Below are 18,530 nucleotides of genomic sequence, written 5' to 3' on the forward strand. Positions count from 1 at the left end.
CAGGAACAGCAAGTTCTTTCACTTTATGGCCCAGTTGCATTTGGGATCAGCAGGACTCTGGACAGGAGGGAATTATGGATCATCTCTGCAGAAAGTTCAGATCCAATTAAAAGCATATTTAAAACAGTAGAATTATATGAGGAACTATAAACTGAACAGGAAGTACTAATGGGCTATTCCTCTATCCTAGTCCTCAAAGCAGACAGTTTTGAACATAGTGGTGCTTGTAGTTAACAGAGTAGTTCACCAGTGATTCTGAACTCACACCCTAGCAGCTAAACTGATTCCATCCCCTTCTCGCAATTCCTCCGTCTCCGCCGCATCTGCTCTCAGGATGAGGCTTTTCATTCCAGGACGAGGGAGATATCCTCCTTTTTTTTTTAAAAAGAAAGGGGCTTCCCCTCCTCCACCATCAACTCTGCTCTCAAACGCATCTCCCCCATTTCACGCACATCTGCTCTCACTCCATCCTCCCGCGACCCCACTAGGAATAGGGTTCCCCTGGTACTCACCTACCACCCCACCAGCCTCCAGGTCCAACATATTATTCTCCGTAACTTCCGCCACCTCCAACGGGATCCCACCATTAAGCACATCTTTCCCTCCCCCATCCCCCGGCTTTCCACAGGGATCGCTCCCTACGTGACTCCCTTGTCCATTCGTCCCGGCCCCCCCATCCCTCCCCACTGATCTCCCTCCTGGCACTTATCCTTGTAAGCGGAACAAGTGCTACACATGCCCTTACACTTCCTCTCTTACCACCATTCAGGGCTCCAGACAGTCCTTCCAGGTGAGGCGACACTTCACCTGTGAGTCGGCTGGGGTGATATACTGCGTCCGGTGCTCCCGATGTGGCCTTCTATGTATTGGCGAGACCCAACGCAGACTGGGAGACCGTTTTGCTGAACACCTACGCTCTGTCCGCCAGAGAAAGCAGGATCTCCCAGTGGCCACACATTTTAATTCCACATCCCATTCTCATTCTGGCATGTCTATCCACGGCCTCCTCTACTGTCAAGATGAAGCCACACTCAGGTTGGAGGAACAACACCTTATATTCTGTCTGGGTAGCCTCCAACCTGATGGCATGAACATCCACTTCTCTAACTTCTGCTAATGCCCCACCTCCCCCCTCGCACCCCATCCGTTATTTGTTTTTATACACACATTCTTTCTCTCACTCTCCTTTTTCTCCCTCTGTCCCTCTGACTATACCCCTTGCCCACCCTCTGGGTTCCCCCCTCCCCCCTTTTCCTTCTCCCTGGGCCTCCTGTCCCATGATCCTCTCATATCCCTTTGCCAATCAACTGTCCAGCTCTTGGCTCCATCCCTCCCTCTCCTGTCTTCTCCTATCATTTTGGATCTCCCCCTCCCACTTTCAAATCTCTTACTAACTCTTCCTTCAGTCAGTCCTGATGAAGGGTCTCGGCCCGAAACGTCGACTGTACCTCTTCCTAGAGATGCAGCCTGGCCTGCTGCGTTCACTAGCAACTTTGATGTGTGTTGCTTTACATATTAAATCCAGTTTGATGTTATCAATTTTACCTCACAAACATAAACATAGATTCATGTTCCACTCTCAGACTAACAATCTGAGAATGTGAAAGATACTTGGGTGTCGATTAAATTGACAGTTGTTCTTAGAACAAATGTGAATGTGATGCCACTCAAGAAAGAACCATATATCTATTATTACAAAATAAGGAAAGTTTCAATAGAATTGCACAAAACTATGTGGGGGGGGGGTGCTGATCACACCAGAAGGAGAAATTATTTTCACTTAAGAAATAAATTCCAGAAGTAACTGAAGAAAAGACGGAGCTTAGGAGAATGATGGCGACTAACAGCAACTCCTTCGCTTGCATCCTTGAAAACGGCTCTATCATTATCTTTGATATCTCTTTTTTTCCCTTTTCATGGTTCTTTTGAGTTACCTGCTGACTTTGGTTCTTTGCGGAAATAGGACTCACTCTCAAGGCCTCACGACTGGCCACTTTTCGATATGCCAAGGATACGACCTGGAAGACTAGCGTGCCTTTATGGTGCCAGATTTTCGTGGCTCTAGAGACAAGTGGATTCAAAACTGGTTCCGCTGCCTGATGCCTCTTGGGAAATGGAAGATCGTAAGCAGCGAGCTGGCTACTGGCTGTGTGCCCAGTGACCCGAGTTCTTTGAGCACAGAGCTTGGAAAAAGTGAAGCAACAGCCTTTTAACACCATAAATCAGCAAGTTGCTTTGTTATGTCTCCCCTCTCACTGTGAAATGGGGACACCTCTTTTTCCCCTATTAGGGAGAGACACAGAGAGCCTGTGGTATGTTGAATTCCGGGTGAACAAATAGTCTTTGGGGTACTGCTAGTCTGTGTCTTTATTGATACTTTGCTGCACACGTGAGTGCTCGGTGGGTGGGAGGGGGGGCGCCATTGCTTTTTTGCTGGTGGAGGAGGGGGGCTGTTGCTTTGCTGCTGCTTATGTGTGGGGGGGGAGATAGGGTCTTTGGGGTTCTAACGTTTAACTGTTATTCATTCTTTGGAGCACTCTGTTTTTGTGGATGTTTGCGAAGAAAAAGAATTTGAGGATGTATATTGTATACATTTCTCTGACATTAAATGTACCTATTGATATTTGCAACCATTACAAGTGGGAGACGTTTTGCCAATTTGCTTTGCTTGAAAGAGTAGTTGTCATAAATTCTCTGGTAATCTTCAGAAAAAGTTATCACTCATATATTCAGATGAAGGTTTCGAATTTTAAAGGAAGAATCAGGGTGGAAAGAAACATGTAGTTCTTTCTTAAAGCTTGGTCAAAAAGTGAATGGAATGATCTCCCGTGTTGCTTGTATGCAACAGTTTTTTATATTTTTGCCTGTACCTAATTTTCAACAAACATCATTTAAACAGACTGGGGCAGATCTTTGTCTGCTCAAAGCTTGTAAGGCACTCATCCTGGGGCTTTGAGTGGAAGACTTTGCTCAAGATGATGCTACTGCTTCTAACTGTGTCCAGAACACAGTCTTCCACCGGGAGCCAAGCCAAGTTAATTGTTGAGACTGGATAAGATTGTTTGTTTCCTGAAGTGGAGATTTGAGAGGTAAACAAAATAATAAGATTTGTACACAAGATGGAGAAAGAGAAATGTTTCCACAAAATGGAGAAATCAAAAATTGAGGGTGCACAGGTTTAAGGCAAGTTACAGGAGATCTGAGGAAAAATTTCTTTCCCTGGAGGACAGCTACAATCTGGAACATATTGCCTGTGCTGTTGGAAGAGGCCAGTTCTCTCACAACATTTTAAAAGTGTCTGGACAAGTACTTTTAAGTATCAAAGGAATAGAAGGCTATGTTTCAAGTTCTGGTGAATGGGAGTAGTACAGTTAGGTAATTTGGCTAGCATAGTGAACTAAAGAGCCCACATCTATGCTGTACAACTTAATTTTGAGTGTGGGGGACGGAGGATGAGGAAACATACTTCCAAACAAAAATCTTCCTTACTTTTCTTTAGTTCATGGGCAAGTATGAAACTCAATTTCAGACAAGGTAGAAATCTTGCAATGACTGGTTCACTTTCCCAAATTCTCACCTTTTCTTCAGTAGAGAGTCACAGTATCGTGCCAATAATTCTGGAGATTTACTTGATGACTGAGCCATTTTTGTGACTGCATTATTATTTATGAAACGGCCACAAGCCTGCAATTACACCAAAAAAATAGAATTTTCAATACCTCTGTCAAAATGGCTGCTGGATGTTTACCACTTCAACTAAAATATTATCAAGTACCAGATGACAGTTCCAAATCTCGATATTTAACATTTTTACTTCAATTCTCATCTATTGTACTACGCATCTTCAACTTTTTAGCAATCTGCCAGGATATAAACAAAAGGTTCCCTTTCAACAACCAAAGTCATTATTTTAGAATTTGATTCTGGCACGCTTCCATTCTATTCTAATTTATTAAATGAAAACTTAGATTACTGACTAACTCAGGAACCTCAAGCAAGTCCGAACATCCTTTTATCATTTTTAGGGAGCAATGCTGGTATCAGGCTATAAATCACCTCCATTTATTGTTTGTTTCCCATCCTTTGATACCTTTACCAACAAAATTCTACTCTGAATAAACTTGAAATTTTCAATTTCCCCCTTCTTCCTCAATCCAGCCACTTTGAAATGAATAAGTATAAATATTGTGGCAAATATGATGCATAATTAACTCATGTACCCAACAATACCTGGGCATGACAATGCATACCCAAGTTGCACAATACCATTTTGCACCACCTGCTACAGAACCATCAGTACCTGGAAAGGAATGTTTTTAAGATGAAGGCTACCACAGCATAAAACATCCATGATACTAACACCTGATCCAATGCACAGGATATATTCCATATCAGACATTTTATGGTGATCTGCACCCCGCAAATTGGCAAGTGATATGTTTCTATGATAATTTTCATTTTTTATATATTTAGAAAGAAGAAATTAGTTGGATAAGGGACCAAGATATGTCATCAGTAGCCAAATTCACTTAAATATCGGGCACAGTATATCATTCTATTAGTTCTATAGCAGAACTTATTTTACAGAATAATGCACGTTATTATTACCCTGATAGAATGGTTCCTGACCCTAGAAGTGTTTTATTTTCATCAGTGGTACCAATTAAAAGGAGAGTACTGACAAACTCCGCCAAGTTTACAAATTGAACACCAGCTTAGATGTAGTGACCTGAGCTAATAAAACAAGTAGAAATCTTCAGTTAAAATAAAATTCAATTACTACTTCAATTGCAACCCTGAAAGCATTACCAGACTCCACAGCTCTCTTCAACTTTAGCATTAAGGGGAATAGGAGTTGGAATTAAGGAACCAAGTTGTCTTTTTACAAATGTTTCTTTTTGTTCCATCATTTTCTAGCATGCTCCCCACGTCATGTCACCCCATCAACATTCTTCACTTAGCAACAAAAGCAATAACTTAAGTGCTGTAAATCTGAAATTAATACACTAAATGCTAGAAATAGGTAGCATCCTTCTACAGAAGATGTTAACATTTCAGTTTTTCATGTAGTTCATTAATTCAGTTTCCCCACCACAGATTAGCCAGCTGGTTGTGTAGCAGCACCCGCACGGGATTTCGAGGCGAATGATCCTGGGTTTGAATCCGGCTGGCTCCTTGCCTGCTGGCGTTCCTTTCTATCAGTGCTGAGTTGAGCACTGAGCTCGCCTTGTAAAGACAGAAAAATGCTAAAGAAATGGCAAGGTTGCTGCCCAATGCACCACAAGGCACAGAGAAAAACAGTACAGATATCATCTAACTAGCATTTTCTATTTGAATTTTGCCCTTACCCTAACTCTGCTAACATTATGAATGGAAACACTGTTTTATTAGATGTTATTGCAATAAAATAACTGCCTCACCTTATCTAAAGCAGCCACAAAACCAGCATCATTGTTGAAAGCTGACATCACTAATGCATTATACTTCTTATGAACATCCAGAATTGTCTGTACATACATCTTGGGATCCTGAGTCAAAATATAATAAAAACATGAATAATGTGAACATAGTCAATCAAACCTGAAAGGCCCAGTCTAAAACTTATTCATTGATGTGAACAGCTTCTTTAAAAACAAGGCTCCATAACAGTTCATTTGGAACAAGACTCCAAAGGACTAAAAGTCTGATAACCCAGGCCATTGTATGGAGACAGGTAGTGTAGAGATGGAATGGGAAGTTGGCAGCGCATCCACCTACACAGAAGTCAATTCAGCGAGTGGTACTGTAGCTCATTCTGTGGGAGCACACTCACCTGCTCCTGGCCCAGTCCCATTTTCCAGTCGCCCCACAGAATGGGAAATTTGATTTTAACATACTCTGATGGAAATTCCATGCTCTACTGCCACTGTGCACAACACAATTAATAGGCATGGGAAAATTAATGCAAATGTGCAATGACACTACTTGTTGTACACAATCCCGTGGTTAAATCAGCAACTCTGAATTCCATCTAGTAAGAAGCAATATTTGAGGAGTCTGGCATTTGACAAAGTGACAAGTTAGCTGCACGGACTGTTTAAAAAGGAATCACCTACTTTATGCTTTAAGCTCAAATCTAATTTGGGCAGAAGATATATACATTTAAACTAATCAGCATGATTGCTCGTAGGCAACACCAAGACAAGTGCACTGCTCCAGAGAGTACAATATGAGGTCATTCTTACCCTCGGCCATTACGCACTATAGCTGGGAAAGTGATGACACCCTCCTGTTAGACTGTTTGAGGTAACTTATTTATTATTCTTTCATACTTCTAATATTAGTATATTTGTTTATCTGCGCACTTGTAATGCTACTGTGATAATGTAATTTCGTTTGCAGTCAATAAATTATCTATCTATCTAAATAAGAGGTGTGCAACCCTAGTCATGTGAGGGAGAGAGGGAAGGAGCAGGGGGTGAGAGTGGGAAAGGGCGGGGGGGGGGGAAGAGTTGAGAGAGGAGAATCCATGATATAACAAAGCAAAAAGAAAAGCTGATCCAGTTATTTGCTGAAAGTGAATTTAAAAAAAAAATAGATGAGCATAAGGAAAACAATAAAAGATGGAGGATGTACACAACCAGATAAAAGTTCCCATAAAGTGGTTTAAACTCCACATCAACAAAGGTGTAGAATTGTCGGGAGGGTTGAAGGAACAAACTAAATTATTTGCTGAAGAATTAGGACTGGATTATGAATGTGATTACAGTGAAGTGTGGCTTCAGCATTTCAAGCAGCAACATGGCATAAAATTTCATGCAGTGTGTGGTGAAAAATGGTCTGCAGACAAGGAAGCAGCTGCTGAGTTAGTTAATGAGTTTGCTAAGAGGTATTTATTTATTTAATACAAACTTAACCACCTGTGATTCTGCAAAATCACTAATTTGGCACTGCACGGGTTCCAATCATTCTGGATTTGTGGAGCTCAACCTGTATGGGTTTCTTATTGGAATTTATTGTGTTATTATGCATTGCACAATACTGCTGCTGCAAAACAACAGGTTTCATGACATATGGTAGTGATGTTAAACCTGATCTGATGCTGATTATAAATCAAATTTAAAACAAGAACAATTAATAACTCACATTCAGAGCAGCTTCTCCACACTTCTCAATGGCAGCCAAGCCCTGGTTATGGATATGTGTTTCCAGAAGTTTCTTCAGCTCCCCAAGGCCATCTTGGATTCGAGACACTAAGTTATACATTCTACCCAAGTCTGGCAAAAAGTAAAAGGAAATCTGCTTATTTACTTTTTAATAATGAAATTGCATATGCTACTTACCTATCACCAGGGACATTATTACTTTGCTCAGAATAATAAGTAAGATTATTCTAACAGCTTGAAAGATTAATGGAAAGTGCACATTAAAATCTATAATCATATTGAACTAACTATTAACTGTCACTAAAAGGTTTACATAATATCATTTGTGTGTAGAAAAACATGTTAATATTAGAAAAATTACACAACCCTTGTATTAGATTTAGGGTAATAACCATGCTTGGCATTGTGCAAGTCATACAAAAAACTTCCTATGTCAACAATACAAGATTTTGTATTAGAGTACATGAACTATTTGCTATATACAGCATATTGTTTAAACAGCCAAGTCTCCTATCATTATACAAGGATACCACACTTGAAATCAAATCCCAAAATTAAACAAAATGTCGGTATTACCATAAAATACTACAATAGCATTCCAGAGCCTACACAGATGTGAACCTAGCTAATTCCTAATTGGATAAATTGGGTTCTGTGTCACTCTTCATACACAACAATGCTATCCATGTAACTAATGAAAGGCACAGCTATGCCTTTTAATGATAAACTGGATAATTCAATAATTATCCTCCTTTGCCTCCATTACCACAAGTAGTCACCTTCAATCCTCCAAAATATTTAACCACACATTGTACTAATCACAAATACTTCACAATATCTCATAATTCAAATGACTACCCCAGAGCATTTGGCATAGCCTCTATCACAGTCAACCGGACTAACATTCCTTCTCTTGGCCTCCCATCACTCACTTCTTTTAAATCAACTTTCTGAAATAGAGTCTGGAGATAATCAGGAGAGGGAAAGGGACAGAGGGAAAACAGGTTACCTGATACAGGAAAAATCAATGTTCATGTCATCAGGTAGTGGACTACGTTACGATGCTGTAGTTTATGTCTGGTTTCATTTTGACAGTGGAGGAAGCCAAGAACAGAGAGATAGGTGGAGAAATTGGAAGGAGAATTAAAATGGCTTACAACTGGTAGCTCTAGATAGCCACTGTGCGCAATGTGCAAAAATATAAAGCAATTGCATAACCCAAGGCTGATGTAATTGATGTAGAGGAGACCACACAGAGTATCGAACACAATAGATGAGGCAGAAGGAGATAAATACAATAGGCTGGATTTGTTTTCCTTGGATTGGAGAAAGCAGAGATGGGATAGGAGCAGTACAAAATTGGAGTTTAGAATGCACTGCATGAGAGGGGCTAGCTGCAGAGTCTCTCAACATTTAAATATTAGATGAGTACTTGAGGAGCCAAGGCTTAGAAGCTATAAAACAAATGTTAATAAATGGGATTAACATGGATAAGCACAATGGTTGGCATGGACAGGGTGCATTAAAGGGCTATTTCTGTGTTGTATGACTATGATTTTACATGTGCAATTGAAAGAATTTCTATTCCAATTTCAAACGCTTGTGTGGAAAATACACTGCGTAAAATTTAATCTCATTGTAAATTTGGACCTATCCAGAATGTGGGCTACAAATTACAACTGGAGATAGAAAAGGCAAGTAAAAAGGTCAATATTGCAATAAATATGGGGGATTTCAATATGCAGGTAGAATTTGAAAATCCAGTTGGTACTGAATCCCAAGAGAGGGAATTTGTAGAATGCCTATGAGATGGCTTTTTAGAGGAGCTTGTTGTTGAACCCACTGGAGAAATGGTAATTCTGGGTTGGGTGTTATGTAATCATCTAGATTTGATTAGGATGCTTATTGTAAAGGAATCTTAGGAGGCAGTGATCATAGTATGAGAGAATTTACCCTGCAGTTCAAAAAAGAGAACATAAAACGAATGCATTAGTGTTACAGTGGAGTAATGGGAATTATAGAGGTGGGAGTTACAGAGGCACGAGAGAAGAGCTGGTCAACGTTGACTGGAAGGGGACATTAGCAGGGCTGACGACTGGTATTTATGGGGGAAATTCGAAGGTGCAGGATAAATATATCCCAAAGATGAAGTAGTATTCTAAAGGGAGGATGAGGCAACTACGGCTGACAAGGGAAGTCAAAGATAGTGTGAAAACAAAAAGAGGGCATATAATGTAGCAAAAATTAGTGAGAAGTTAGAGGATTGGGAAGCTATTCAAAAAAAAAATCAACAGAAGACAACTTAAAAAACCCATAGAGAAAAGATAAAATATGAAGTTAAGCTGCTGCTCTAATTGTTATATGGTTATATAATATAAAAGAGGATACATTATTTATAGAAGAGGAACAAGAGTGGATATCGGACCACTGGAATATGCTGCTGAAGAGTTAATAATGGGCTGCCAAGAAATGATGGAGAAACTTAGTAGGCATTTTGCGTCAATCTTCACTGTGAAGGACAGTAGCAGAAGGTCAGAAATGAGTGTTATTGCTATTACTAAGAAGGTGCTTAGAAAGCTGAAAAGTATAAAGGTAGGTAAGTTACTTGGACTGCACCCCATGGTTCTGAAAGAGGTAGCTGAAGAGACTGGAGATTTGAGCAACGATCTTTCAAGAATCATTAGATTCTGGAATGGTTCCTGAGGGCTGGAAAATTGCAAATGTCCCTCCACGTTTCAGGAAGGGAGGAACACAGAAGGAAGGAAATAATAGGCCTGTTAGCCTGACTTCAGTGGTTGGAAAGATCATCATTAAGTCTACCAATAAGGATGAGGTTTTCGGGTACTTAGAGGCACATGATAAAATAGGCCAAAGTCAGCATGGTTTTCTACAAGGAAAATTTTGCCTGACAAATCTGTTGGAATTCTTTGAGGAAATAACAGGCAAGATACACAAAGGAGAGTCAATGGATTTTGGATTTCCAGAAGGCCTTTGACAAGGTGCCCCATATGAGGCTACCTAACAAGAGCCCAATGAATTACAGGAAAAGTATTAGCATGGATAGCACACTGCCTGAACAGCAGGAAGCAAGGAGTGGGGAAAAAAAATGAAGGGGACTTTTCTGTTTGGTGGTCCACAGGGGTTGGTGCTGGGGCTGTTTCTATTCATGCTGAATGTCAATGATTGGGATGAAGGAATTCATGGCTTTGTGGCCAAGTTTACAGAAAATAGGAAGGTAGGTTGAGGGGCAGGTAGCAAGGAAGCAGGATGTCGACAGATTGGGGAATGGGAAAACAAGAGGCAGGTAGAATATGATGTAGGGAAGCACATGATCATGCACTTTGGTACAAGGAATAATGGCATGGAGTATTTTCTAAATGGAAAAATTCAACAAGGAACTTGGGAGTCCTTGCGCAGGATTCCCTAAAAAGGTTAACTTGAAGTTTGAGTCAGTGGTAATGAAGGCAAATGCAATGTTAGCATTCATTTCAAGAGCATCCACTAGTCAGTCCACACTTGAAGTACTGTGAGCAGTTTTTGGCCTGTTATATAAGAAAGAATGTGCTGGCATTAGAGAGGGTCCAGAGGAGGTTCATAGTAATGATCGCAAGAACGAAAGGGTTCACATATGAGGAGTGTTTGATGCCTCTGGGCCTGTACTCGCTGGAGTTTACAAGAATGATGGGGCAGCTCATTGTAACCTGTCCAATATTGAAAGGTCTGGATAAAGTTGATGTGGAGAGGATTCCTATCGTGGGGGAGTCTAGGACCAGAGGTCACAGCTTCAGAATTGAGGGATGTCCATTTAGAACAGGGATGAGGAAATACTTCTTTAACAAGAGAGTGGTGAACCTGTGGAATTCACTGCCACAGACAGCCGTATAGGCTAAGTTATTGGATATATTTAAGACAGAAGTTGATAGGTTCTTGATTAATTAGGATGCCAAAAGTTACAGGGAGAATAGGGTTGAAAGGTAAATCAGCCATGATAGAATGAAAGAGCAGACTCTATGGGTTGAATGGCCGAATTCTGCTCCTATGTCTTATGGTCCATCACCACTTTGTTTGGTAAGCTTCAAGGACAATTAGTTATCCAGTTTCACTGGAGATAGCAAACACCAATTTGGTGTCCGCTTTGCTGAGAACACCCATTCAGTCAAGGGTGACACCAAGTTTCCAGCTGTGCTTCATCTTAATTCTCTTTCTCTGACATCCCATTCTGGTCTTCTTCACAGTTCTAACCACATCCTCCTAAGTTTGAAGAACAACACTTCATCTTACATCTGAACTGATGACAGTCTTCCAGCTCAGTTGTGAATTCCATAATGTCATACAACTCATTTTTTGACAGTATCAGAACTGGTCAGTCCTACTGTAGGGATATCCATTTTGAATATTAACTGTTTTTCTCTCTCTCGCTCTGCAGGTACTACTCCATCCACTACTCCAGGGTTCTCCCTTTGGTTTCAGTAACAGCTCAGATATTCAGTACTGTGAAAAATCTTAGGCAAATGTAAAAAGATTCTGTAAAGTGAAGATGGTTTCAAAAATAATGAGGTTTGTAAATATCAAAAAATTACTATAAAGAGCAAACAGGAAAACATAATCAAATTAAATCAATATTTGGTGCGATCACCCTTTGCCTTTAAAACCGTACCAATTCTCTCAGGTACACTGTTGTGCAATTTTAAAAGAAAAAATCAGCTGGTAGGTTGTCCCAAGCATCTTGGAGAACTTGCCACAGTTCTTTTGCAGATTTTGGCTGTCTTGCTTGCTTCTGTCTTTCCAGGTAATCCTCGACACCCTTGATGATGTTGAGATCAGCGCTCTGTGGAGGCCATAACATATCCTGCAGAACTCCTTGCTCTTCTTTTTGCTGTAGGTACAGCATTTTTATAACCTTGGCCCTGTGTTTGAGACCAATCAGATACCTCCCTGATGGTATTGCGTAACGGATGAATCAGAATCAGGTACATTATCACCGGCGTGTGTCGTGAAATTTGTTAACTTATCAGCAGCAACTCAATGCAATACATAATATAGAAGAAAAAAGTAAAATAATAATAAATAAACAGGCAAATCAATTACGGTATACGTACACCGAACAGATCAAAAATCGTGCAAAAAACTGAAATAGTATATATTAAAAAAGTGAGGTAGTGTTCACGAGTTCAATGTCCACTTAGCAATCATATGGCATAGGGGAAGAAGCTGTTCCTGAATTGCTGAATGTGCACCTTCAGGCTTCTGTACCTCCTACCTGATGGCAACAGTGAGAAAAAGGCATGCCCTGGGTGTTGGAGGTCCTTAATAATGGATGCTGCCTTTCTGAGACACTGTTCCTTGAAGATATCCTGGGTACCTTGTACCTGAGTACCCAAGATAGAGCCAACTAAATTTACAACCCTTCGCAGCCTGCCCCCACCCCCCTATACCAGACAGCGATGCAGCTTGCTAGAACATTCTCCACGGTAGATCCACAAAAGTTTTTGAGTGTATTTGTTGACATACCAAAATTTCTTCAAACTCCCAATGAAGTATAACTGCTGCCCCACCTTCTTTACAACTGCATCAATATGTTGGGACCAGGTTAGGTCCTCAGAGATCTTGGCACCCAGAAACTTGAAACTGCTCATTCTCTCCACTTCTGATCCCCCTATTAGGTATGTGTTCCTTCGTCTTACCTTTCCTGAAGTCCACAATCAGCTCTTATGTCTTACTGACGTTGAATGCAAGGCTGTTGCTATAACACCACTCTATTAGTTGGCACATCTTGCTCCTGTACACCCTCTCGTCTCCATCTGAGATTCTACCAATAATGGTTGTACCATCAGCAAATCCATAGATGGTATTTGTGCTATACCTAGCCCCACAGTCATGTGTATTTAGAGAGTAGAGCAGTGGGCCAAGCACACACCCCTGAGGTCCACCAGCGTTGATTGTCAGCGAGAAGGCGATGTTATCACCAATCTGCAGCATCGAGGATCCATTAATTCTGACCATATCACCAACTCTATTTGCAGAAATGCAGCCGTAAACGTGCAAGAAACCTCCACCATGCTTTACTGTTGGCTGCAGACACTTATCCATTAGACAGATTAGGAGAATGGGCAAGAAAATAGCAAATGAAATACAATGTTGTAAAATGCATGGTCATGCACTTTGGTAGTAGAAATAAATGTGCAAACTATTTTCTAAATGGGAGGGCGGGGGAATCCAAAAAGCTGAGATGGAAAGATGTAAAGGTTAACTTGCATGTTGAGTCGGTGGTGAGGAAGGCAAATACAACATTAGTATTCATTTCAAAAGGTCGAAAACACAAGAACAAGGAAGTGATGCTGAAGCTTTATAAGGCACTGGTGAGGCCTCACCTTGAGTACTGTGAACAGTTTTGGGCTCCTCATCTAAGAGAAGATGTGCCAGCATTGGAGAGGGTCCAGAGGAGATTCACAAGGATGATTCTGGGAATGAAAGGGTTATCATACGAGGAATGTTTGATAGCTCTGGGGCTGTACTTACTGGAATTTAGAAGGATGGGGGGGGTGGAACCTTGAAACCTTTCGAACGTTGAAAGGCCTAGACAGAGTCGATGTGGAAAGAATGTTTCCTATGGTGGGGGAGTCTAAGACAAGAGATTACGACCTCAGGATAGAGGGGTGTCCATTTAAAACAGAGATGTGGAGAAATTTCTTTAGCCAGAGGGTGGTAAATTTGTGGGATTTATTATCACAGGCAGCTGTGGAGACCAGGTTGTTGGATGTATTTAAGGCACAACTTGATAGGTTCTCAATTGGACACAGCATCAAAAGTTACAGGAAGAAGGCAGGGGAGTGGGGCTGAGGAAGGAAAAAAGGATCAGCCATGATTGGCATGGCCAAGTGGTTAAGGTGTTGGATTAGTGATCTAAAGGTCGCAAGTTCGAGCCTCAGCCGTGGCAGCGTGTTGTGTCCTTGAGCAAGGCATTTAACCACACATTGCTCCTGCATGTTTATAGCCCAGCGGCGAAGGTTGGTGCAGTATGGACAAGACAAGAACGGTGGAGCAGACTCAAAGGGACAAATGGCCTAATTCTGCTATGTCTTATGATCTATGTGGTGCTCTCCAGCTCCTGTATGGACAAATTGGCAGCTGTTTGAGCCAAAAATTTCAAATTTTGCTTTATAGTCCGGAGCACTTGCTGCCATTGTTCAGCACCCCAGTCATAGAACATAGAACCTAGAGCACATTACAGGCCACAATGTTGTGCCGACCATGTAACCTTCACAAGAAACTGCCTAGAATTTCCCTAGCGCACAGCCCTCTATTATTCTAAGCTCCATGTACAAACGTTTGTACCTATGAGTTTCTTAAAAGACCCTATTGTATCCGCTTCCACCACCGCCACAGACAGCGCATTCCACGCACCCACCACTCTGTTTGAGAAACTTACCCCTGATATCCTCTCAGTACCTATTTCCAAGCACTTTAGAACCTTCATGTTAGCCATTTCAGCCCTGAGAAAAAGCCTCTACCTAGCCACATGATCAATGTGATCTTTTGCACCTCGATCAGGTAACCTCTCATCCTCCATCAATCCAATGAGGAAAAAGCCAAGTTCATTCAACTTATTCTCATAAGGTATGCCCTCCAATCCAGGCAACATCCTTGTAAATCCTCTGCATTCTCTCTATAGTATCCACATCCCTCCTGTAGTGAGGTGATCAGAACTGAACACAGTACTCCAAGCGGGGTTTGACCAAGATCTTATATAGCTTTGTGTCTTATATAGTCTGTGTTTTTGTGCATAGGTGAATCACTTGGCTCTATTTCTACTTCAGGGGAATGGCTTTTTGGCAGCAACTCTTCCATGAAGAGCACTTCTTACAATACCTCTCCGGACTGTAGAGGGGTGTACTTTGGTTTCAGTGGTTTTTGTGAGTTCAGTGCTGATTTAGTCATAGTCATACTTTATTGATGTCACATTGATGTGTCTTTCATCTGTTGCACTCAGTTTCCGTGGCCAACCACTATGTTTCTGGTCTTCAACCTTGCCTGTTTGTGCTTCTTCAGAGCAGTTTGGACAGCACATCTCAGAGCTACTGTCTGGCGTAAAATTTCTGCTTGCTGATGCAGGATGACCACCTTGTGTCTTGCTGCTACGCTCAACCGTTGCCATGGGTAAGAATTGATGATTTGAAGGTTAAAACTGTTACACCTGCCCCATCCTTATCTTTTAGTTTGGTTGCCTTTCGCCCAGATTGATTCCTTCTACACCTGTTTCAGTTAATTGGTTTAGTTCATTCAAATTATTATGTCATTGATCATTAGCAGCAGTTTGTTATATTTGTTTAATCACGCATTGGGCTATATACCTACAAAGTAATCAAGTTTCTACTTGAAAAGTGGTCTATTGCTTAATAAATTACTTTCTTTAACAAAACAAAAAATTCTCTGTAACATTTATTTTTTGGAAAATCAATGCTTGGAATTCTAAAATTCACTCTTTTCTACTAACACACTAATATTGAAGACACCTAAAACAAAATTTATACGAAAAATCTAGGGCGTTTGTCTTTTGTATGTAATGCCTTGATTAAGATTTTTACCTGCTATGCTGTAGGTATTTCTTTTTAGCAGTTCTATAAGAGCAGTCTATTCTGCTTTCAGCTTGTTTTGGGTTTGAGCTGAGATAAGAGGCTTGTTGTTCAACTTAGGAATGTAGTGTCAGCCAATCAGGATGGTAAAATTAGGAGAAGGTTCTAGAGAATGCTGGGAGGAAGAGGTCTTCATTGGCAGGAGCCGGGAGAAGACAGGAAGGAAGATGGTGGAGGATGCCATCCCTGTTGCACAAGGTGCTTTGTGCAGATGAACGGCTTCGAGGAGGAAGGACCAATACACCCATTGGAGAGCCCGTTTGTTCAAGATGGATTTTGAGCAACCTTCAGAAAGTGGTGTGTGCTTTCACGCAGACTGAGGGTCCAGCGCATGTGTAACAGACAAGTTCAAGATTTGAACTCCACCATGTGGCTGTTTAAGTATAATGAGCCCTTTTTGTTTTTTTCTTTCTTTCCTTTAGTAGCTGTTTGCTTAAGTCAGCATTCTTAAATATATTTCTGATTAATTGTACGCAGTGGTTGAACTGCTATTTCTTGCCGACAGGCGATTTCCGGGGGTGGTAAATCACACAGCATTCACATAAACCAGGGTTTTGGTGGGTGAGACATCCCAACCTCATGGATTTGGCGGGACCAGCCTAGATGCAAGTCGCCAGAGAAATGTGGGTTTCTTGTTGCGGAGTTCAGTGGCTGTTAGCGAGGAGCTAATGAGCCACATTTCCAGAGACTCCCAGTAAAAAAGGGGTTTCATGTACAATACTGTATATTCCACAGCTTTTACAGATTACTTCATTATTATTTCTCTCCCTAACTGACCTATCAATGTACAAACCAGACAGCTCCAGTAAATGTCACCTGGATAATCCTGGCTCCAACTTGTCAGATATTTCCCTTGCCCTGTCAATCCCTTCCCCACCATTTAAAATAATTTTTTTTTTTAATTTCCCAAATCATGAAGGATCTTTAACCTCTTTCTACTTCCACATATGCTGCATGAACTGCTACATACAGTATTTCTAGTGTTTTTTAAAAATAAATTACTACATTTCCAAGCAGTTTGACTTTCCAACATGCTTTCGCTTCCATTTTCCCAAAAATTGTTTCTCTGTCCTTTAAAGGCTTCATTATCCATTTGCCTTTACTAATTTTCTATTTCAACTGAGGAATGAAAGAAGTTGACATATTAATGTCATAACATGATTCAGCCCTGTAAGAAAGACATTTGTAATAAAAGGCAAAAAATATTTCATGTATCAGAAATTCTCAAAGCTGCCTTCCCAGGTTTTAGATAGATATACAAGAAAAGAACAGGAGAAAAGGGAAATTGTGCCAATCTGTAGTGTAAATATTCCTACTTTCATAATAAACAGGGGTATTACCTTCATTTTTATCAGCATCTAATAAGTTCTGGAATTCCGTATGAAAAATTTCTAGATGTTTCTCAATAAGTACTTGTTCACATTTACGAGCCAGTTCATCCTGGGTACTTTCATGAAGATAAACTTGTACTCTGCGTTGTTCCTCCAGCAATCGAGCCTCTGCCTGAAAGACAAAGTCATCTCCCCAAATACAACTAAATACTTAAAACATAGCATTATACAAAATTGTACAATCGTAAGTTTAAACCCTTGGTAATTGACAAAATGTATATGCGAACAGCTGCATAAGCAGAGATTATTACCAAATTTCTTCTGTGCTTGTGATGCTGTAAATTGGAATTAAAAGTAGAAAATGCTGGAAATACTGAGATCAGGGAATATTTGTGGAGAGAGAAATAGTTAATTTTCAAGTCAGATGACCATTCATGAGAACTAAGAAAATTTCTCTGCAATTTAAAATACATTTTAGTCATAGCTTTTCCTGGTTCTAATGAAAGGCTTTGACCATTAACACTGTCAGTTAACAGATACCACCTTGCCTACTGAGTACCTTCAGAATGTCCTATTTTTATTTATTTTTTTTATTATTTATTCAGAGTTAAAATGCGGAACAGGCCCTTCCAGTCCAACCAGCCACACTACCCAGCAACCCACCTATTTAACCCTAGCCTAATCACAGGACAATTTACAATGACAAATTAACCTACTAAATGGTATTTTGCAGTACTGTAGGAGGAAATTTAAGCACCCAGAGGAAACCCATGGACTCATGGAAAGGATATAGAAACGCTTAAAGAGGATGCCAGAACTGAACTCCAAACTCCAATGCCTTGAGCTGCAATAGCATCATGCTAACCACAACACTATCGTGGCGCGAGCTACAGCTATCATGAGACAACAACCACAGAGAAGCAAAAACAAAATGGTGAGGATTCCTACAGACGATACTCTCCAATTGCCAAATAGTATACAATCTGAGAAAAAGATTATGGACAAGGTGGATTAGCCACAAGTTTACTGAAAGTTGCAGTGAGTCATATTGCCTTCTACTGCTTTTTTCAAAATGCTCTAAATACTTGACATCCTACCAGAACTCAGAATTACACCCCTATCACGTCATTTAATCCAGAATATTCTCAGGCTTTGGCTGTTATTTACGTTCACAGACTTAATTCTCACAATGTTTCTAAATACAAAGCAATTTTTTTTAAAAATCTGTTTTGTAAACAGGGGAGTATAACAACAGAAGACAATCATGGTTAACAATAGCATATGTCTTGTTTGAGCAGGGAGATCATTTTTTTTCTTAACATTACCTCAGACTTTTTCTCTCTCTCTCTCTCTCTCTCCCCTTTCTCTCTCTCTCTCAATATTGTGCTATATTGTTTAGTTTGCACACATACAAGTCATAC

General features: G+C 40.5%; 1 protein-coding gene across 1 annotated transcript in view; it reads right to left on the reverse strand.

Moving 5' to 3' along the window:
• LOC140195384 (cullin-1) overlaps nt 1–18,530 on the reverse strand; it is a 125,335-nt gene that overhangs the window by 35,996 nt on the left and 70,809 nt on the right. Inside the window, exons 8-11 of the mRNA XM_072253596.1 lie at nt 17,119–17,281; nt 7,126–7,256; nt 5,421–5,528; nt 3,578–3,684 (exon numbers count right to left, since the gene is read on the reverse strand). Coding sequence (XP_072109697.1) covers nt 3,578–3,684; nt 5,421–5,528; nt 7,126–7,256; nt 17,119–17,281 — 509 coding nt within the window. The remainder of the gene's footprint in view (nt 1–3,577; nt 3,685–5,420; nt 5,529–7,125; nt 7,257–17,118; nt 17,282–18,530) is intronic.

The sequence above is a fragment of the Mobula birostris genome, chromosome 3, assembly GCF_030028105.1.
Source record: "Mobula birostris isolate sMobBir1 chromosome 3, sMobBir1.hap1, whole genome shotgun sequence".
NCBI classification, from domain to species: Eukaryota; Metazoa; Chordata; class Chondrichthyes; order Myliobatiformes; family Myliobatidae; genus Mobula; species Mobula birostris.